The sequence below is a fragment of the Delphinus delphis genome, chromosome 14, assembly GCF_949987515.2.
Source record: "Delphinus delphis chromosome 14, mDelDel1.2, whole genome shotgun sequence".
In the NCBI taxonomy this organism is placed as follows: Eukaryota; Metazoa; Chordata; class Mammalia; order Artiodactyla; family Delphinidae; genus Delphinus; species Delphinus delphis.
In genome coordinates this window covers 15,173,146-15,196,593 of record NC_082696.1, presented here as the reverse complement: position 1 = coordinate 15,196,593, position 23,448 = coordinate 15,173,146, and the positions used below count along the sequence as shown (strand labels likewise).

At 42.1% G+C, this 23,448-nt stretch overlaps 1 protein-coding gene across 1 annotated transcript in view; it reads left to right on the top strand.

Moving 5' to 3' along the window:
• The window catches only part of PLEKHG1 (pleckstrin homology and RhoGEF domain containing G1), a 157,633-nt gene that overhangs the window by 106,348 nt on the left and 27,837 nt on the right, over positions 1-23,448 (top strand). Inside the window, exons 4-7 of the mRNA XM_060029789.1 lie at positions 4,974-5,043; positions 13,302-13,348; positions 17,214-17,364; positions 20,558-20,689. Coding sequence (XP_059885772.1) covers positions 4,974-5,043; positions 13,302-13,348; positions 17,214-17,364; positions 20,558-20,689 — 400 coding nt within the window. The remainder of the gene's footprint in view (positions 1-4,973; positions 5,044-13,301; positions 13,349-17,213; positions 17,365-20,557; positions 20,690-23,448) is intronic.

Here is a 23,448-nt window from a genome sequence, read left to right as displayed (position 1 = left end):
CTTCCTCAAAAGATGAGAGTAAAATTTTACTTTTTCCTTCAACCCTTTCTCTTTATTCAGTATACCTATGTTGAGTCACTACTGTGTTTAAAACCCTGGGCTAAGTCTAGTAGTATAAAGATGAATGACATCATTGTGTAGCAGAGGCAACAAGTCATCTAATCAGGGAACGAACAAAATGCTTTGAGAACGCTGAGGAACAAGCAATTAATTTTGTCTGAGGGGCTAGTAAAAGCCACAGAGCAAGTAACTTATGTCTTAAGAGAAAAACATTATTTGGGCCATGCTTTTTTTCTCCTTTGAAATGTAATTTAGAGAGCAAATCATGGGACGCATACAACAATAAGGCAGGGAAAGGTGGGGGCAGTTATCATTTCTTTTAATGCCTTTTCACACCACCAAAATGTCTTCAACTACTGCACAATGGTAGAAATATATTTTTACCTGCAGGCTTTCTTCTTGTAGACTTTTCAAGACCAGTGCTAATGTATCAGTGAAATTAATGGAGCATTTGGTTCTATTAACCTCACCCCATTTTCTATTCCCTCATGCATGTGTGCCTCTGGATGCAAGCAAGTTCAAATGCCAGCTGACCTAGTTGGGTGGGTGGGAAGAGGAAGTGGTGCTTAGAGTCTGTTGCACACTGGAAGGGGAGAGGCCCTTTTCCTGAATCTGGCTCAGTGTAAGGCAATAGAATCTTCAAGGTCGTATTACAATTCCTGACTTCAAGTCCACATCAGTGGTCAGAGAGAGTCTTACCTGGAATATGTTCTGTAAAAGAGAACTGTGTTTCCTCTAACTGTCCATCCAGACAAGGGACTTGAAATCAAGTAAGAAATCTTATTTTCTTTTTCATAATCCTACTCAAAAAGGAGGAGATATTTGGAACAGTTGCTCTGGGAAAAGGGAAAATACCCCAGGCCTGAAGGTAGAATGATTCTAATTTTAGCTTTGAGTACAAAACACAATCTGTGAGTCACTCCTTCCTGCTACTGTACTTGTAAAGTTGTTCATTAGTTACAGTGATGCAATGAGAAGCCTAGTCCCCGCCCCGTTAGGCTGTAACTCTAGAATGACAGTCTGTTTCTGGTCTTTATGGAGTCCCTGATCTCCCACATTCGTGGCCCCATCTGAGTTCCCATAGTACATGATGTATTATTTTATGTTTAGTCGTCTTCCGTATCTCCCACACTCCCCGTTGTTCACCAAACACCAGCCAATGGCTTCCTTTCTACACCTCACATAAGAACACACCATGTTCATTCTGTCCTTAGACTCACTATCAATTTCTTAAATGACTTTCTCTTCCAACCTTCCCCAAACTCAGATATCACCTCCTCAGAGAACATTCCATGACTGCCTCAATGCTCCTCCACCACCACCCAGCCTCAGTTGCTCTCTACCACATTGTCCTCTATTTCCTTCCTAACACAGTACAATATCTTATTCTGTTGGGTTTCTCTTGTTTTTCAGTAAAACCAATACTTTACTGTTTTTTCACATAAACATTCTCATTAAGCAATATTGTACTATGGTGTGTAAGTTTCTATTGGTAAAAGAACGAAATCTCATTTAGTTTCTTTTTTTTAAATTTTATGTTATTATAATAAGAGCACTTAACATGAGATCTACCCTCTTAAATTTTTAAGTGTTCAACACGTTATTGTTAACTTAGCTACAATGTGGTACAGCAGGTTCAACCTGTTTAGCTGAAACTTTATGCCTGTTAATTAGCAACTCCTTCATTTACTCTTACCCCCAACCCCTGCTAACCACCATTCTACTGTCTGATTCTATGAGTGTGACTATTTTAGATTTCTCACATAAGTGGAATCATGTACCATTTGTCCTTCTGTGACTGGATTATTTCACTTAGCATAATGTCAGGGTTCTTCCATGTTGTCACAGAATTTCTTCTTTTTTAAGGCTAAATAATATTTCATTGTATATATATATATATATATATATATATATATATTCATCTTTATCCATTCATGGACATTTAGGTTATATCCACATTTTAGCTATTGTGAATACTTCTGCAATGAACATAGTAGTGCTGATAGCTCTTCAAGATTTTGATTTCAATTTTTGTAGATAAATACCCCAAAATTGGATTGCTGGATCATATGGTAGTTCTACTTTTAATTTTTTGGAGAACCTCCATACTGCTTTCCATAGTGGCTGCACCATTTTGCATTCCTATCAACAGTGTACAAGAGTTCCAATTCCTCACATCCTTGCCAACATTTGTTGTCTTTTGTTTGATATTGTGTTGTTTATTTCTTCAGTTATTAACACTTATCGCTCCTGATCAGAACATAAGCACCACAGGAGAGAGCCTTTGTCCATGTTCTTTACCCCATCACCTCAGTGCCTATAGCAGTGCCTGACACACAAGGCTTTCAGTAATTACTATGTTGAATGGAGAACAAACAGGGTGGTTGGCCAACTGTATCAGGATGATTGCTCTGATGACAGAGCTTGAAAGAAATCCAACTACTTCCTCCTCGCTGTTTCTATTATTTTAGAAAAGGGTTGTAAAGGAAAGCGGACCAGATGATTCACACAAGGCCTTCCAGGTAGGCGGTACGAGGTTGAAGACACTGTGAGGCAGAGTCTAGCCCTCAGCTTTCTTGAGTCAATCAGGAAACAAATCTTTCAATAGATGTGTTTGTCATAGAGTGTGGGACTGGGATTCAAAAGCCCTGATACTAACGCCAGCTATGCCATTAATTAGTAGCTGTATGACCTAAGGTAAGCCACCTCCCTTTTATGAGTCATGGTTTTCTCACCTTAAAATTAAGGGGTAGGACTGGAAGGCATCTGGGCTTCCTCCCAGCTCGGGTTGTTGAGCAATGAAGGCCGTTCACTTATAGGTGAGCCGTACTAGAGCCTGGGTGGGTCCCCTGAGACACTCCCTCCTACCAGGAGATTCAATCTGGAGATGAAATTAAAGCTGAAAGGGTAGCTTGATGAGTGTAACATAGAGAACACAGGGGGTTAAATATTGTCAAGGAGTATTTCTATTAAGCCTTGAGAAGTAACATGACGGATTCTGCTCAAAATTCTTCTGTGCTCAGAAAGAGGATTTATATTGAAAGACCTGGATACAAAACCTATATCCAGGGCACCCCATCCTCCAGTGACGGAAAACACTGGCCCAGATATGTTGCTTCCTTGGCTCTTCTTTTTCTTTGATCTTTTCTCTTCATCCAGTATTTAGATTCTAATGATTAGATTTCAACTGTCTTTAATTTAATCACACCCATCTTTCTATAAAAGATATTGATACCAATATCAGAACTATATTTAAACAAAACAAAAATAATCTTACAGATGGTATGTTTTTATAGGAATATTAGGAAAGAATGTTTGAAATCGGGACTATTCTGAAATCATGCACTGGTAAAGTTCCTTTCAGAGGACAAGATAGATGCATCAATGGACTTTAATGTAACAGGATATAGTATATAATGGTTTCAGACTCCAATAAACCTCTAAGAAACTACCATTTGTTGAGTTGCAGTGTCTTATCAAAGAAAGATATACACACTCACCTAAAAGGCTATTAAAATACTCCTCCCTTTTCCAGTGACATATTTGTGTGTACAACATGGTTGTACAAGAAAGGAAATGTAGTTATGGTACGCTCCAAGGCTGAGCTGAAAATAATATTTACATAGTCTTTAAAGTGTAAACTCTGGGGACTTCCCTGGTTGCACAGTGGTTAAGACTCCGCGCTCCCAATGCGGGGGGCCCACGTTCGATCCCTGGTCAGGGAACTAGATCCCCCATGCATGCCGCAACCAGGAGTTCACATGCCACAACCAAGAAGCCCACTGGCCTCAACTAAGGAGCATGCCTACTGCAACCGAGACCCAGTGCAACCAAATAAATAAAATAAATATTAAAAAAGTGTAAACTCTGACTTTTAATCTAATTAAATTTCATAACAGAGCTTGTTGAGAAGATGGGAGGAAAGGAAGCTGGGGAAATTACGGAGTAAATATCTAAAACAAAAAGAATGAAAATGCATTACCAGCATGTTTGGAAACAGGGGTACATACAACAGAAACAGCCAGGAGTTGGAAGTGTTTCTGGGGAGTGGCAGTCGAGAATGGGAAACAAAAAGCAAGAAAGTGTAGAACTATTTTTATCATAATTCCTGTAGAACTGTTTAACCTTTTATTAAATATGTAATACACAGCTAATTAAAATAAACATTTAACATATCAAAGTACATATCAGTCCAAGTTATATGGAGTGCAATTTGGAAACGTGTTAACATTTAAACTGAGAATGTCCGATGACCCAGCAATCCCATTTCTAGAATTGCATCCAGCCATGGGAGATCAGTTAAATTAACGACGCTACATCCACACGGTGAAATATTATGCAGTTAGTTACTTAAAATAATGAATCATTAAAAATAATATAGATTTTCATCTGAAGAAAGAGGTTTCCTCCCCTGGCATATCTTTCCTTTAGAGCAGTATCCCCATGTATAGTGTTATATTTGTCAGTGTGACTTTTCACTGAAGGTCTGACTCTTGCGGTGGATTCCAAGCTCCAAGAGACCAGGAACCATATCTCACTTGGCTCACTGCTGTGTTTGTTCTTAGTGCTTTGCACAGTATCTGGTACCTGGAAAGCTATTGGATGAATGAGTGAGTATGTGTGAGCATGCATACAGATGTTGACAAACTTCTAGAAGACTGAAACCGTTAGGTAGGGCTTATCTCTGGGTGGGAGAGTTACAGGTCAAACCTGTGTTTACACCCCTGTTCCACCACGACCTTGGGCAAGTCCCTTATCTAAGCCTTGGATATAATGACAAGAGGTCCTCAGTTATCCAATTAAATACGATTCCTTGTAAATGCCATATAAATGTTTAAACTTCTAAGTTATTTTAAATGTCCTCAACTCTCAGACCACAACCTAATACATTCCGGCTTTTATTTTTTTATTAGTGAACTTCTGCAAGACTTGGAAAACTGTGAAAATGATCCTGTGGCCATAGCAGAATGCTTTGTGTCCAAGGTAAGCAGGGTTCATCTCTCTGAGCCAACCAAGACAGAGACAGAGCACACATTGTTTTCATTTTAAGGTTAAAATGACCATTGTGTTCCAGATTGGCTGAGGTTCACCACTAATCTCTCTCACTCTGAGGGTTTTTTTCCTCCCCACTAGCTAGGGAAAAAAAAATACAAAACACAGTTCCCAGTAAATTAGGAAATGCTAATAACTTAGTAGTTGTCCTAGAACTTGTATAGTAGCTAAATGATGTTACATATGTTTCCTAGGAAAAACTTTAAGCTTGGGAAGAGGAGAGTCCAGATTAGAGAAATGTTAGAAAAATAAGTACATACACAATACCACTAGACCAGTTACAAAAATCTGTTAGAATAGAAATAGTATTTATATATTTATCGCAGTAGCCTAGTCATTAGGGGGATAAAGAGAGCAGAATTAGTCTCCTGCATCTTAAAAATGCACTCTAATTTTCCTACATTTTTCTTAAGTTGCACTGATGGTTTAGAAAAACACAAGGAAAGGATTTGAATTTTAAATCTTAAACGACAGTTTATATTCTGTACCCAGATAAGAGAGAGAATTCTGAAACTTACAAGGGAATCCTTTACAATAGCGGTCCCCAACCTTTTTGGCACCAGGAACCCGTTTCATGGAAGACAGTTTTTCTGCGGCGTTTGGAGGGGGGATGTCTCAGGCAGTGATGCGAGCAATGGGGAGCGATGGGCAGCGGCAGCTGAAGCTTCACTCGCTCTCCTGCCGCTCGCCTCCTGCTGTGCGGCCGGGTTCCTAACAGGCCGCGGACTGGTACTGCCCGGCAGCCCAGGGATTGGGGACCCCTGCTTGACAACATTACTTTCCCGACATACTACCTACTGTATATAGAATCTTACGTTCCTCTTAAAAATTCAACAGCTTTTGTTTAGAAAACCTCTAGCAGAAATTGTTTTTGCAGTAGAACTTCATGGGATTTTTGCAGTTGTGGTTTCAAATGTACAAAGGTTGAAGCAAAGTTCATGACTGTGCTTTGGGGTAGCCCAGAGTTAGCACCTCATTTAGAATCCTGGAGTCCAGTGTGAACTTGGAGATGTCCTCCCAGCCTGACTGGGCTCTGAGGTGGTTCCACAGGGTCATTTCTGATGATCCAATGGTTTTGAATCCAAACATAACACTCTAGGTTCTACTCAAGTGTGGTTCCTTAAAGGCAGTGGATGGGCTTGTGTATAAAACACTCCTGACTTTGTGGGTGCGAGTGTTTGTGCCCACACGCTTACACAATTCTTTTCACAAGCGGCCTGTGTTAGAGTGAATTCTCCTGCAGGGTGGGAATTTGGAAGAGAGAAGGAAAACGAAAGAGGAAGAAATGGGTAAAAAGATACGCTGAGGGGCTTCCCTGGTGGCGTAGTGGTTGAGAGTCCGCCTGCCGATGCAGCGGACGCGGGTTCGTGCCCCGGTCCGGGAAGATCCCACCTGCCGCGGAGCGGCTGGGCCCATGAGCCATGGCCGCTGAGCTTGCGCGTCCGGAGCCTGTGCTCCGCAGCGAGAGAGGCCGCAACAGTGAGAGGCCCGCGTACCGCTAAAAAAAAAAAAAAAAGATACGCTGAGTATGTCAAAGAAGCTGTGTTACAATCACCATGGCACATAAACAACATAGAAGCTTTTGGAAACATTGGGGCTTTTACTGGTAACTGTAATCACACGTTGATTAAAGCTGGTCCGGCGTACGCTTAGCTCTGGCCTAATTATTCACATAAAAGTTTGTTGATGTGCCAGGTTGCCAGCTCCCAAATCTGATTTCTCATTGTGATATTGCCAAGTTTAATTAGAAGACTGATTATAGCGCTCCACGCTCTGGTGTGCGAGCCGGGAATCGCGAGGGAGTGTGGGGCCTGGCACAGCCTGCTTCTTACTCAGCACCCTGAAATTTGGAAGATGTTACACTTCTGACACACAGCCAGCTGCTCCCCTCTGGGGAGGAATGGAAAATCGCTTTAATTGAGAGGCCGTTAATGAAAGAGGTAAAGCTGGCGGCTGCCATCTGCTTTTATCTGAGTCACTGGGGCTTCCACAGAGAGTCATCTCTGACCTTGCTTTTGTGGTATGGAGAGGCGACAGCAGGAGGAGAATACAGGACTTCTTACCTGCTGCTGCCCATAGAAGAGCAACAGGAGCTGTTGTTGTTGAAGCCATTCTCGCGAGGGATGGAAAAAGTCCTTACCAGGCAGACGGAGCTCTCTCCCAGCTCAGTGTTTCTCCGCTCTTAGGACTCTGGAAACACCTGGAACAGGTTTCCTTGGTCTCCTGCCTTCACCTCCACCCTCATTTCCATCCCTTATCATGACTGTCAGCCAGGCTGACCCTGGGAGGAATTTAGGAGGGAGACGAAGTTCGTCTTCAGAGACCCAGCCTCCCCTTATCCTCTTCCTCTCCCCTGATGCGCGGCCCCCTCCCCACTGGAGCCTTTCTCTCTTCAGTGCCAGGTACCACCACCACTTGCTGAAATGATCCTCAAGAAAGTGCTGGTATCAGATATTGGTGTGATTGGAGTGCGTTCAAGTCAGTGTCACCTTACCCCTATGCTATGTACATAGTCAGCCTTTCTCATGGTGTCCTGTGAATAGTACCCAGGAATCAATGAGTGAGTGTGTGTGTGTGTTTTCTATACTCTGGTTATTCATTCAATAAACATTCAGATCCCCTGTGTGTTCGATTGGCCAGCCGTGACTATCGTGTTTTGGTTCTTTCATAATTAAATGTCTCATTTTGACATCGTCTCTAATTGCAACTTGAAAGAGTTGAATAACCAGAAGAAAATATCTATTTTTGTATCATTTCTTGTGTGTCATTGCCTTCTTTCTCCCTAAATACTTCTGAAAAGGACTTGTGTGCATATATCCTAAGAAATAGGTGTTTAGGGAATTAACTAACTAGGAGTTATTGACTTTTGTGTAAAGCCATTATTTGAATTGTCCACAGAGCTTATAAATCTAAGATCCAATATGCATTTGCTTCTGTATTAAGAACATGTCAGTGATTTAAATCAAAACTGTCTAAGGTAGGAATAGAGCCATGATGTCACAAAATGCACAGAAATTCAGCTGTGCAGAAGCCTTGAGGCTTTATTAGGGTAGGTGTGTGTAGGTCAAATAGATGATGTAATTTAAATATGTTTTCATTGAGGCCATGGTGTTTAAGTTTGGTATTCCATATGATCCTAAGAGTCCTTAAATTTGAGGAAATCAGCCTGATAATTGTTCAATCCCAGGCTGAGGGCAGCAGGAGGCAGGAAAGGAGCAAGAAGCTGAAAGCCTGTGAGCAAACCCAGGGAAAGGCTCTAGCCTGGTGTTCATTTCCTAGAAGACCTTGGGCAAATCACTTTGCCCTTCTTATCGCTGGAGCCGGGCGGGACACTCCAGTGCCTTCAGGAGCTGAACAGGTGAACACGGTGCATGAATGGGCCCAGGTGGACGCCAGAGCCATCGAGGTACTCCTGTCTCAGGGACAGAAATGTTACCTGAAACTGTAGGCCCAGGGCCAGTGGGTCTAATACTTTTTCAAGAGAAGCCAGAAATCAAGATATTTTTATCTTCTAACTTTTTGAATTTGGCAATTAATTTAGATTTTTTTTTAAATACTATGCTTAAAATGTTGGCAGCCTACTAGGTTGGCAAGGCCGTGGGGAAACAGACACTCCTGTAATTGTGGGAAAACAAAATAGACCCTGCGGAGGAGAATTTGGCTATATCTAGCCAAATTACATGTGAATTCACCCTTTATTCTAGCAATCCTACTTCCAGAAATCTATTCCAAAGATATAGTGACAGAAACTCAACAAAGGTGATGCTATGCTTTGTAGTACTGATTGTTACAATTTATAAATCTATACGGTATATAGAAATAAATATTTTATATAAGTATAGGTACATATGCATATATAAATATATGTATAGAACTATGTAATATATGGAAGGAACCCAAATGTCCACAAAACAAAAAACTGGTTGAATAAACTATGGTATATCCACGTAATAGAATAGTACAAAGCAGTAAAAGCAAGTCAAGAATATCTCTGTATACTACTAGAAAGGGGATGGGGTGGGGAGTATAGCACTGCTGTTCTCAGAGTGTGGTCTCTGGGCCAGCAGCAGCAGCATCATACAGGAGCTTGTTAGAAAGCAGATTCTCGGGCCCCACCCAAACCTACTAAAGCAGAAACTCTAGGCGTGCAACCCAGTAATCTGTGTTTTAATAAGCCCTCGAGGTAATTCTAATACTCAAGTTTGAGAATCACGGGCATAGCTTGTTTTTATTTATTCAGAAATAGGGGAGGTTATACCTATATGTAAATGTGTATATTTAAAAAAAAATTTTAAGGATAAACTGTAAGATTAAAAATTGGTTCCTGATGGGGAAGGGAGGGAATAGTCTAGAATGGGAAAGATTAGAAGCCAGACATCTTTAAATGTACATTTCCTTGGAGAGTTGACTTTGAAACCATATATCTATTTTACATAGTTATAAACCAAAGTTAAAGTTTAAAACAGTCTTCAAAGCACAGGGAGATCAGCTGGGTATTTTGTGACCACCTAGAGGGGTGGGATAGGGAGGGAGGGAGGGAGTCACAAGAGGGAAGAGATATGAGAACATATGTATATGTATAACTGACTCACTTTGTTATAAAGCAGAAACTAACACACCATTGTAAAGCAATTATACTCCAATAAAGATGTTAAAAAAATTAAATTAAAAATAAATTTAAAAAAATTTTTTTTAATTGAAAGCAAAATGAAACAATGAGTCTAATTGCATATCCAGTTTGTGGCATGACCACACAGAGGAAATTCCAATCAATTGAAAAATATGCTATGGACAAAATACAACAAATGCATCCCTAACTGTTTTCAGTAATGATATCATATATAATGGTGTTGGTATTGTTATTCTGGAATTATTGTGTATATTGTGGGATAAAGCAAATGAATATTTACATTTGTGTCACTGAGAACTGGAATTGGCAAGAGAAAGAAAATACAGAGTAAGAATGAGGCTAATTAAAAACACTGTAGTCCTGAATCTGAATTACAAGAATTAGTATGAACTAAGTATGTATTTTAGCTTTACAAAAACACCATATTCCTAGCTTTGTCCACTGAAAAGGCCTAGGAATACTAATTAACCTAGTAGCAAGAGCATCCCTAAAACTCAGATTGTGGTTTCCACATACTACTTCCTACCTAAAGGAATCAGGGCTCTGCGAAGAATGAGTGTAGGGAAGTAAATATACAAGATAGTCTGGAACATCTTGTCACATCAGAAAACAAGGAAGCAGCTGGAGGCTGTAGGTCACGAATACTCAAGAAGAGGCTCCTACTGGGCAAAGATGGGATCATTTGAGCATCAGTAAAGATAACTAACTGAAAACAACTGAAAATCGTGAAATATGTTTATATTCATGAAATCACAGTGATATAAAAAAAAAAAAAAACCCAAGCCCTTTGCAGGATGTTAGAGAACCGAGGCATTATTTTGAAAATCAAGGAAAAGAATCAAGCATTTATCCTGCCTTTCCCATACAAACCACAAACTGCAGGGTAACCAGTCTAAGGCAGTTCCTTTTTTGGAAAGATTTTGGCTAATAAATGAAGACAGAATAGTAGACTAGAAATATCACCATGTTGTAACCCCTCATGAATTAACAGATCTAAGCAATAATTACCAATGGTTATTTTTTTAAATAAATTTACTTTATTTATTTATTTTTGGCTGCATTGGGTCTTCGTTGCTGCATGCAGGCTTTCTCTAGTTGCGGCGAGCGGGGGCTACTCTTCGTTGTGGCACGCGGGCTTCTCATTGTGGTGGCTTCTCATTGCAGAGTATGGGCTCTAGGTGCGTGGGCTCAGTAGTTGTGGCTCGCGGGCTCTAAAGCGCAGGCTCAGTAGTTGTGGCGCCCGGGCTTAGCTGCTCTGCAGCGTGTGGGATCCTCCCGGACAAGGGCTCGAACCCGTGTCCCCTGCATTGGCAGGCAGACTCTTAACCACTGCACCATCAGGGAAGCCCACCAATGGTTATTAACATCACAGAAAGAGAGAACCAGACATCATATGCCTCCCGATTTAAGTGTAGTCTAACCTATGATGTACTCGGGCCAAATTATGAAACCTAAGTCTGATCAAACCTCTCCTAAACCACAAAGAGGAGGACAGGGGACACAGTAAAGGAAGCCATAGGGATGTGATCAGCAAACTGAGACTGTGGGAGACTCTGCAGGGCAAACCATCTGGTTTTTCTTCAACTTAATTGCAAGGGGAAAATAAGAGGGGGAATTTATAGATTAGAAGGAACTTAAGAGATATCAACAATATCAAGTTGCTGTGTGTGGGTGTTATTTGGATTCCAAAGCAAACAGCAAACTATAATTTAAAAAAAGAAAATAGGAATACTGATGACAAACCCTCATGAGAGTATGGAGTTATTTATTTATTTTACATTTTATTGAAGTATAGTTGATTTGTAATGTTGTGTTTAATTTCTGCTGTACAGCAAAGTGACTCAGTTATACATATATCTGTTCTTTTCATATTCTTTTCCATTATGGTTTAACACAAGATATTGAATATTTAGTTCCCTGTGCTATACAGCAGGACCTTTTTCTTTATCTATCCTATATGTAATAGTTTGCATCTGCTAATCCCAACCTCTCAGTCCTTCCCGTGGAATTATGTAAATATGATAATAGCATTGCAGTGATGCTTCTTTTTAAAAGCCCTCCTATTAAAGATATATACTTTTTTTTCCTAAACATCTTTATTGGAGTATAATTGCTTTACAATGGTGTGTTAGTTTCTGCTGTATAACGAAGTGAATCAGCTATATGTATACATATATCCCCATATCCCCTCCCTCTTGTATCTCCTTCCCACCCTCCCTATCCCACCCCTCTAGGTGGTCACAAAGCACCAGGCTGATCTCCCTGTGCTATGCGGCTGCTTCCCACTAGCTCTCTATTTTACGTTTGGTAGTGTATATATGTCCATGCCACTCTCTCACTTCGTCCCAGCTCTGCGTCTTTATTCCTGTCCTGCCCCTAGGTTCTTCATGACCTTTTTTTTTTTTTTTGTATAAGTGAAATGATATTATGTCTAGAATTTGTTGATGAGGAAACCTCATCATAGCAATATGATCATAGCAAAAGGCAAGAAGCCCCCATTAGTTAGCCAAATATTTAAGCATTTGAGGCATTGCTGCCACGCTGGACACATACAGGTGAGTAGACTTGTATCCTGCTCTGAAAAAAATTTCAGCTTCATAGGAGAGATGGGGATTCAGTAGTTCAACAGACATTATGTGCCAGATGAACACAGTAGGGCCCCCTGTTGCAGGAACACAGCGTAGAGTGGGAGACAGACAGACATGCAGAAAATGTCATTATCGTTCGGCAAACGCTGCAAGATGGGCTGGTACTGGGTGTTGTGAGGTCCCAAGTAGGAGCAGTGGGCTCGGCCCAAGGACTCAGAAAGTCCCCTTAGAGGAAATAAAGCCTCAGTTCAATGTCAAGTGGCGCCTGGTAGCTACCCGATGAAAAATGTGGGAAAGACAGTGGGCAGAGAGAACTGCACACACAGGGCTTGAAAGTGTGCAGCGGCTCTCTTGTGCCCTGCACATGCCTCCAACATGTTCTGACCACGTGATATTTAAATTTTCTACCTATATTTCTCTCTCACACTGCAAATCCCCCAGAGGACCATGAGCATCTGGGGGCAGAAACCCTACTGTCTTCCTCTTCCTATTTGCCCTCAGATTCAGCTAAACAGCGGATGCTCAGTAAGTGTTTAATGAACTCAGATGAGTTCAAGTGCACATGGATTCTAGGTATAACCCAAGGTAGATAAAAAGGCATGGATGAGGACTTCCTTGGTGGCGCAGTGGTTGAGAGTCCGCCTGCCGATGCAGGGGACGCGGGTTCATGCCCCGGTCCGGGAAGATCCCACATGCCACGGAGCGGCTGGGCCCGTGAGCCATGGCCACTGAGCCTGCGCATCCAGAGCCTGTGCTCCGCAACGGGAGAGGCCACAGCAGTGAGAGGCCCACGTACCGCAAAAAAAAAAAAAAAAAAAAAAGGCGTGGATGATTGCCACAGGGGCTCAGGAGACAGGCCAGTGTGGTTACAGGAACAAATTTAAAGGTATGAATGATATATCTTTTCTTTGTAATTGATTGTTGTTGTCTCTGCTTTTTTTGCCCATAAAATTTCTTTTGTTTCCTTGCAGAGTGAAGAGTTCCACATTTACACCCAGTATTGCACTAACTATCCGAGGTACGCCTTGTGAATGTGCAGGAGTATCTTCATATTGTTTTAAGTCAGTCTGTGCAGTGTAAGTGGTCGGTAGGCGTTATGTGCCTGGCACTGCGCTGAGTACTGTGGGGAAACTGCAAACATGCTGAGAACGGACCACAGGGTACCCAGATACTGATGCATTCAGGCTTAGGGACTCCCCAGCAGAGCCAGCACAGGGAAAAATTGTGAAAGACCTTAAAGGAGACCAAAAAGATCGTTAGGTTTCCCTCAGTGGAAAACTAAGTAAACCAATTGTGTTTGGCTAGAAGTCTTATCTATTAACCCTTTTGTATATGTGCCATGCTTTAAAGAATATGGGATGCACTGCTAGTGAGTTTATATAATCTAGCTGGGGATAAAATATGTTATATTTTTGCCGTATAAATTTTAGGAACTGCATAAGTTTTATGGAGTTCAGAGAAAGGAAAAAACATGATAAGCTTATGTGAGAAAAGAGGACTGATCATCCCACCCGGATCATTGCTTCAGTTTTGCTCACACTGGGGGTGTCGGCAAGAGGACCGTTTAGGGAGCAGCCTCTGGCCAATATAGTGACCATTGCAGTAAGGGAGTCAGGCCTAAGACCACAGCTCACACTGTAGGAAAGTCTTTTTTCTGCAAAAGACATTTATTGAGCACTTATTGATTTCTAGGTACTACGCTCAATCCTGCAAATACAAAATGTGGTTGAATTTAGTTTTCCCAGGAATCTAGAGATATTGAGGGATTAAAGAAAAGCAGAGAACACACTGACAGCACAGGGCCTGGCCCCTGATAGGTCCTCAGCAAGTGCTACCTCCTCATCATCCCCGCCCCATCCCCACTGCGTGGATGAAATCATTGAGCCTCCAACAGGTTTTGATTTTACAAGGGTCACATAGCTGATAAGTGACCAAATCTGGCTGGGATTTGAACCAAAGTGGGTCCAGCCTCAAACCTCATGCTACTACATCCTTGTAAGTTTTCTGAAGCTTTGTGATTCCCCTCACCCCATACCTTTCTACTGTCTGTTTGCCCACGTGACTAGCAGGACTTGAGTTGTTATGTTAGGGACGGACCGGGAAGAGAGCTCGGGGGATTTTATCTACTCTGTAGCCAGTCTTGGTAGAGGCGTGTCCCTAAGGATGAAGTGGGTGGGGGGGTCCACCTAGAAGAGAAGCCAGTAGACTGAGCCCCTTGTGTCACTGTGTTCAGGAAGAACAAGCGTGTCATTCCTGCTCCGGGGCGGCCCTGGAAAGCCAGTGTGGATTAAAAGACATGAAGGCAGAGGCTCAGGCTTACTGATGGCAAAATACTTTCCATTGGAGGATTTTCATCTCCTCCTCTAAATATTGGTCAGGATATCATGCTATGGTGATTTATTTGGTTGGGGGTCAAGCATGCTTTTCTCAGGTTTCCCTAAAAACAAAACAAAACAACACCCCACATGCAGATTAGTACATTTATTCATATCCTTATCTGTAGACCTACCCACAGTTTCACTTAAGCAATGTTGTTTCCACCTCTCTCCTGAAGATATCAGGAAATTGTAGGATGCCCCAACTAAAGCTATGGTCCTTATGCTAAAAGCCAGCGTTGCACCACACCCTCATGCAGAGAAATCAAAGAATCAGCCCTCAACTTCTCCACAACGCTTCCTCCTGTCGGAAAGGAAAAAACATTCCAACTCTGAAGAATCAACAAAATTCTGGACCCAATTATCAGGATCTAAGATGCTAGAGGGGCTTATTTGGAGGATTATGTCTGTGTAAATTTCATTATAAACATGTCATTTGAAGAAATATCTTCTGAATGTGCAATTTTGGAAGTTTATGTTAAGAAGGATTTTCTGACAGTAATAAGAACAGAGGGCACAGAACGAAGGCAGCTTTTATAAACTACACTGCTTCAGGGTCAGGGGATAGGCACAGTCATTTGTGCAGGACATTTCTGAGAGCCTGTCCTTCGTAGGGCACAAGTCCAAGCTTGGTGTACACTGGCAGGAAATAGGAACGAATATCCCTCGCCTTCTAGCAGTTTATATTGTTTTGAGAGTCGGAACTGAACCAAATGCAATAGTGGAACAGCCGTTAGGAAAGATCAAATCAATGAATACAAGTCAATGTAGTACCAACTCAGTCATATGTAATAGAAGCTAAAGATGCATGAGATAAAGGAGGAGTAAGTCCCAGCGAGGAGAAATCAGGACAGTTTCCAGGAGGAAGTGTTTTTTACCTTGGGTCTGACTTTGAAGAAGGAAAGAAACGTGTTAGCAGGGAACTGCTCCCCAGGCCCTCTCAGTGAAGCGGGCACATCCGGTTCTTGCCCAGTTGTGTGGTTTTCATATCCATAGAAAAAGATTTCTTCCTGTCCCCTTGCCTCCCATCAATTTGCTCTCTGAGGCCCGAGATTTCCCTCCCCCGTCTTCACAAGCCGTGAGCGCCAGGTGTTTCAGCCCATCTGACAACGCGTCTTTCCCCTTCGGATCCAGGCTGGTGATATTAAATGTCGCCTGCACACCTTGACAGATGTCTTTCTTCATACCAGTCATGCCCCAGTGACTTTGCTGGGAAGAGGCACAAGCCCTCCCTCTTGTCCCCAGGGAGGAGCACAGACCCGCTCAGGTCATTGTTCTCGGATGTCTCCCCGTGGCCTGAATCCGGAGTTCAGTGCGCTCAGGATTTCTTGCAGGTGTCTTACCCTTGGGCAAGAACTCAAAACTTCAGATGGTTAGAAGGCCAGTGGGCAGCTGATTCTGACTCTAAAGAACCTTAGAAAAGTCCCTAGGTTACATGATGAAGAATAGTTTTGAAATCTTAAGGGAAAAATAAAACCATTTGAACAGAGATATTTCTCCAAGCAATCAGGCATGAAAGGGATTCTGATCGCTTAATTAGGAGACCTCCATCCATGTCACTTCCTTCCAAGGAGTTTTATTTTGTTGTTTGGCTCTGTTTTTCTAAATTAATTCTGAAAACATATTACTGAGTTGGGGAGAAAGGGGCTGAAATTACTTCCACCTGCTTCCTTCTAAGTTATATGACCATAAGATTTTAATTTACGTGTGTATGTGCAACTATACTAGCCCACCAGCTTGCTTTATGTATAAGATATGAGCTTTGTTTCAACCATCCATCTAGGATGTTTGGGGGCCGTACTTATTGGGGAGCTGAGGTGGAGGAAGAATTCCGACCTACTTTTCTAATATGCTCTGTAAGGCACGCTCCTTAAGGACCAAGGTTATCCAACTGTTTCAAAAGCTGAATTTAGAATGAGGCGAGTCACTTGGCGGTGGAAAGAAGGATCTGTTCAGAGATTCTCAAAGGAAAGTTCCTCGGGGGATGGGGTCTCCAAAGACCTGCACATAATGTCATGCACTTTGTGCATTTATTTAAAGGCAACCGGCAGAGGGGGTGGCAAACGTCCGGCACGGGGCTGGATCTACTGGGAAGAAGGCACTCCTTTTGTTTAGTACAAAGGTGCCCACTCTTTGCAATCTAACTTGAAAACTGAATACAGATGTGTATTTGAGCACTGCACAAAGATGCCAAGATGGGACATAATTAGGGGCTAACGTCCAATTTAAATCCCCTTTGCAAAGCCCTGTGTCCTGGCAGGGGCAGCATCTCCCTGGAGGAAGGAGCTTCCTGCTTAGATGCCATGTGTCCATGTTTTACTACCTTCTTATAGTGTCTTTTTCTAATTCACCCACCCAGAGGGACACCGTTTCTAAACCTGCCCAGAAGCATTCTAGCTTCTCTAGCTCTTACCTGTTTTAAGGTATCAGCACACTCCAGCGTTTAAAACTTGAATGCTCGTGTCAAGCGTTACAATTTAGATTTTAAAATATTTCTTCTTCTTGCAGATCCGTGGCTGTGCTAACAGAGTGCATGAGGAACAAGATGCTGGCCAAATTCTTCAGGGAACGTCAGGAAACTTTGAAACACTCACTGCCTCTGGGGTCCTATCTCTTGAAACCAGTTCAGCGGATTCTCAAGTATCATCTCCTTTTGCATGTAAGTTTCTGCCTGCGCTTGAAGGACTTTCTAGGGGATGGGGATTTTGTGTGTATATGTTAAGTTTAGGAGGAAAAAAAATCAGAAAAAGCTGTGGACATATGGAAACATTTTCCACACTCATACTTTACAACTGACTAATCTGCTTTGAGGAATTAGAGATATTTATATTCTAGGCCTGCAACCTCATTGACAACAGCCAAGTCAAAAGATTCATTTTGGCTCTGATGGTGATAGGGCTTAGGAGTGACAGTTTCAGGCAGGGAGCTATCATTCATGAACAACAGATCTTTTTGTTAGGTTTTATTTTATTTCCATGAGCCCGGATTCAGTAGGCAGTTGGGAGGGAGAGCTGTTTGTCATAGATTGGCTTGTGTAGGGGCAACGAGAAGGGGCTGAAAGGGGAGAAGACAGATGAGCAGCGTGATGAATGATCTTCGAGCTGGGCCTCCCATCACTTCAGGGTCTGTTTTCTTTATATCATTTCCCATTATTTGTACAAAATTCAAGGAGACCTTAGAAACAGAAGTAGACATGGCTCTCATACATTCTCATTTCTTATCTCCTAAGGAAGCTGATAAAAATGGGAAATAGTGTTCTTGAAAGTAATTTCATTCTATAAGTAGGATTGATTGCCTTTGCAACTTGAGAAAGACAGGATAGCAGAGAGGTTGGGAGCAGGGCTCTGGGGCAAGACTGCCCGGGTTCAAATCCTGTACATTTCCCACGTTCGTGGTGCCTCGCGGGCGGTCAATAAAAATGAGCTATTATTTTTATTTTATTATTTTTAATACTGCATTAAAAATCTTTTTTAAAAAAGATTTAAATCCAGAGCTCCTATGTTTATCAACATGCCTGCAATTTACTTGTATCACTTTTTAAATGATTCCAGGTTTCTAACTTGGATAGGCATTCCAAGATTGCTCAGTTCATACACATTTAAAAGTTTAAGAACTCTTTATGGTCCAACTTTACCAGAGATTTCTCAGCTTTGTCTTTTTGCCTGCCTGGCTCATCTTGGGAGAATCTTGCATCCTGTGAAGCCACATCAGGGATATTACTTTAACTGTTCGATTGGTTTTAATGACCTCTAAATTTAGTGGGATTAATTTACTAAATCAGTGTCCAAATAATTCTTTAAAAAAGAATAGCTTTCCCAGGATAGATCTTTCCTGGACTCTGCTAATATGGCATTTAAAACTAGTATGTCCCAGTAATCTCTGTTTATGGCTTTCTAGAGAGTAAGTCAATCAAAAGAAGAGTCTCGGACCTCCGTTATATAAGCATGTCAGATATAACAAGTCAAGATTCTTACAAAAAGTTAACTGCTAGGAAGAACAGCCCTTACCCTCTAAATTAAAAGCTGGTGTCTTAGTTCACGCTGCTATAACAAAATACCATAGACTGGGTGGCTTAGACAACAAACATTTATTTCTCACAGTCCTGGAGGCTGAAGTCCAAGATCGGGGGCCAGCATGCTTGAGTTCTGGGTTGCACACTGCCTTCTTCTCCTCATTTCCTCACATGGTGGAAAGAGGCAAGACTGTGCTCTGGGCTCTCTTTTATGAGGGCACTAACACCATTCACGAGGGCTCCACCCTCATGGCCTAACCAGCTCCAAAGGCCCTACCTCCTAATACCAGCACATTAGAGGTTAGGATTTCAACATATGAATTTGTGGAGGGCACAAACTTCCAGCTCATAACAGCTCATAGTGAAGATAAAAGGGAAGAACAGTGGTTAGATTAATTTAAAACTAATTGCCTGGAGTATTTTTGCTTTTATAATTGGTTTAGAGTGTTCCTTCTATATCATGCACATCACTTCAAAGTTGTGTAGCCACCTGTGAAAATCCCCACAGAAATACACTCTGTACTTCTGAGTCTGTCTATTGATGAACAGGATTGCCTCTCAGACTAAAAGAAGAAGTGATTATTTTTTTAAGTTTTCTCTTGATCTTAAACTTACCTGGGAGTTGTTAGTTTAGTGATACAGTTTCATAGGACCTTTCTAACAGCTGAGTCTGAGTGCAGAAATAAAATGTAAATTCCTTTCCAGTTTCTAGCTGGTTGGAAAATTTGAGGATTCAGTAAAAGTAAACAAAGTGTGACTAAAAAACAAGGGAACTAATCTTCATAATTTATACCATTAGATTCAACCTCCACCCTTGAGCTTAACATCTCTGCATGATAAGTGTCATAGGAACAGTCTAATTGACTCTAATATCTTCTTACTCTTTTAGATACTTACATTGGAATTTAGATACTTAAAACTTATTGTTGCTCTTTGAAGACGATACAGCTTCAATTAAATAAGCATTTATTTACCACCCAGCTCTCTGGTGGGCACTGTTGAGAACATAAAGGACTAAAGGAACTATGCAATAGTCCCTATCCTTAGACTCCTAGGAGTCTAGGGACATGTGTCTTATGTACTTAGAAGAATTAGATTATAATCGTGTCCCCTTCTCACCTCCCTGGGATTGTGGAACTCCAGGGCTCAGATAAGTGCCGGTGTTACATCCTTCTGACCATCAGAGAGTGAATACTTGAACCATGAGATACCTCTCAGCACTCTGAAGGATTATCTTTAGTGAATTTCATGAACTAGTGAAAGGCTTTAAAGGCTTTAAAGCCTTGACTACATGAAAATGTCTTGCTGTAAAGGTATTTTTTTAATATAATATTCATTGGTTTTTGTTTTGCTTTGTTTTGAGGCCATTACATATTAAGCCCTGTGTGTTAGTTTTGCTTCCTCTGGGAGGAAAAAAAAAAATGTTTCCTATGTAGTAAGAGTGAGAACCATATTACTGAGAACTGGACTACACTGGCCAACAGGAAGTTCAGAAATCTCCAACTATAATATCAACTCTCTTATCTATTATAATCACTCTAATATCTCTGTGAGACTTAATGGCCTGTATACTTGTTTTGTTTCATCCTCCTTGTCAAATTCCTCCTTATGCAATTCTCATCGACTTCTATTTTTCCTAGCTCCATTCTTATTCGTATCTTACCATTTTGTTGTAGGTATTTCTGGTAGTTATCTCAGAATCTTAAGGAAAGATGATAGTGTGTAAATAAGCAAAAATAAAATGAGAAACTAATCACAGAAGTGCCTTTTGTTTCATTGAGTATATAAGAAAAAAATTTTGAAAATAACTAGGGTTGGGTGTTTTGGGTTTTTTTTAAAGGAAATAGAAAATCACCTTGACAAGGACACAGAAGGCTACGATGTGGTGCTTGATGCTATAGACACGATGCAGCGAGTGGCCTGGCACATCAACGACATGAAGCGGAAGCATGAACACGCCGTCCGGTTACAGGTGAGGCCTCAGGGTAGCAGTACCTGGTGGGGCTGCGGCCCTATGACTTATCATTTCCCAAATCAGATATTAAGGCTGTTCAGTGTTGCACGTCATTCATGGCCTTCATCATAGATCTCCTTGAGAAAAGATCAGGACATTGATAATACTGATCATTATTTACTGGCTATTAAAGAGAAAGGTACATTGTAACGTTCAAACTAATTGTTTGCTCATAGCCCCTTCCGTGACCCAAATTAAAAATTTGAGTCTCCCAAGGCCTTATTTTATATTAATTACCAATAAGCAATTCTTGCTGAAAGCAACTCTCTCCAAACTGCTTTTTTTTTTTTTTTTTAATAAATTTATTTATTTTGGGCTGTGTTGGTCTTTGTTGCTATGCGCGGGCTTTCTCTAGTTGCAGAGAGCAGGGGCTACTCTTCGTTGCGGTGCGCAGGCTTCTCATTGTGGTGGCTTCTCTTGTTGCGGAGCACGCGCTCTAGGCACGCGGGCTTCAGTAGTTGTGGCTCACGGGCTCTAGAGCGCAGGCTCAGTAGTTGAGGCACACGGGCTTAGTTGCTCTGCAGCACGTGGGATCCTCCTGGACCAGGGCTCAAACCCATGTCCCCTGCATTGGCAGGCGGATTCTTAACAACTGCGCCACCAGGGAAGCCCTCCAAACTGTTTAAAGGGATTTTAAGCCTCTGTTCCTCTCTCACTAGCTCATGCAAAATCATGAGGTGGCGAACAAGTGGTGATGGGACGGGGACTCAGAGGAAGGAGAGCTGAGTCTGGAGCCAGGTCCTTGACAGTTTCACTGGGGAGGAGACTCACCACTGCATTTTAGATTCCTCACTTTTAAAATAAGACAAGTTTACTAAGATCCCTTCCATTGTCAACATTTTGAGCCCTAAATTCCTGGGAACTTTGGATAGATGCTAAGTCAGCAATCATGTCCTGGGCATCTCAAAAGATGCATTATTTAAAAACAAAAGGTCACGTGGGCCCAGAGGCTAGTCCTAAGCTCCTTGTTGCCCCTGGAATAAAAGCAAAGCTCAGGGTGACTCCGTGCTATGCAGAGCACCTACATCTGACTCAGGAGTGAAAAGAGCTACGCTTTTCAGGCCATACCTCTGAACAAAACGCAAGGTTTCAGGACTTCCGTGGTGGTACAGTGGTTAGGAATCCACCTGCCTATGCAGGGGGACACGGGTTCGAGCCCTGGTCTGGGAAGATCCCACATGCCGTGGAGCAACTAAGCCCGCGTGCCACAAGTACTGAAGCCCGTGCACCTAGAGCCCATGTTCCGTAACAAGAGAAGCCACCACGATGAGAAGCCCGCGCACCGCAATGAAGAGTAACCCCCGCTCGCCGCAACTAGAGAAAGCCTGTGCACAGCAGTGAAGACCCAATGCAGCCAAAAAAAAAAAACCTCTAGGTTTCATCTATAGGCAGCCAGAGTGTGGTATGACGCAATTGACTATCAAAAATCAAAGGAAGATGACATTCTTTTTATTTTTTTTATTCATTTATTTTTGGCCACCTTGGGTCTTCATTGCTGCACACGGGCTTTAGTTGCGGCGAGCAGGGGCTACTCTTCGTTGCAGTGTGCGGGCTTCTCATTGTGGTGGCTTCTCTTGTTGCGGAGCACGCTCTCTAGGCACGCGGGCTTCAGTAGTCGTGGCACATGGGCTCAGTAGTTGTGGCTCGCGGGCTCTGGAGCGCAGGCTCAGTAGTTGTGGCGTGCGGGCTTAGTTGCCCTGCAGCATGTGGGATCTTCCCGGACCAGGGCTCGAACCTGTGTCCCCTGCACTGGCAAGCAGATTCTTAGCCGCTGCGCCACCAGGGAAGTCCAAAGGAAGTTGACATTCTAATCTTCCAGGCCGTATCTGCTTTGTGTAGCAGTAAGAAAGGTTTTATGCTTCATCATTCAAGTGTTTTGTGGCATAACGTCAGACATAACGTGTGTTAGATATTCAGAAATGGCTAAATGACTGGTTTTTCATAGCTTAAGATTCTGTCTAGCAGTCTGAAGACACCACTAAATCAGGCTCTGGCTCAGACTTACCTCCATTTCTATCTTCAACCAATGACGTTTTAGGTGGTTTTATGGGCTGCTTAATTAAGTGCTGTTTGTGAATGTTTTCATTTTTCCAAAATAACAACATCAGCTTCCTTTAGAAACGTTGATAGGGATGTACAGTAAATCCTAAAGAAACTTCAAAGTCATGCTATCGATATTTATGAAGTTCCATTAAAAACACAGTGGCGAAGAAACATTCATTTCCTTTTCCCAGATGAATGGGGATTAATATCAGGAAATTTCTGAGATGTATCTTGTGTGATTTTCCTCAGGCTTTCATTTTGCGTTACTTATTTGTGGTGTGAGTTCGATTTCTGGAAAGAGGTTTTTCAGGTCAGTAGCTCTGAGGGTGTTCGTCCAGAGAATGTGGGTGAGCACATCATGAGAAGGACAGCTGAGAAGGCCACACACCAGCAGCCTCCTTACCTGGCTTGTGAAAGACAGTTCCACTGCCTTAGTAGAGGGATTATGGAGGGATGGAAAGAAGTAATTGGCAACTCGTCAATTAACAACTTGATTCATTTCTGTTAACCCTGAAGTGACACCAGCCATAAATGCAGACACATCAGACACCACGCAGGGCCCTTAGCCCCTGTCGCAGGTATTTAGACACCATTCTTGAGGCTCAACAAATGGGCCCCTGTGTCCTCGCCGTCTTGCCTTCCCACCTCCTGTTTAATCACAGGAAACGTTCACT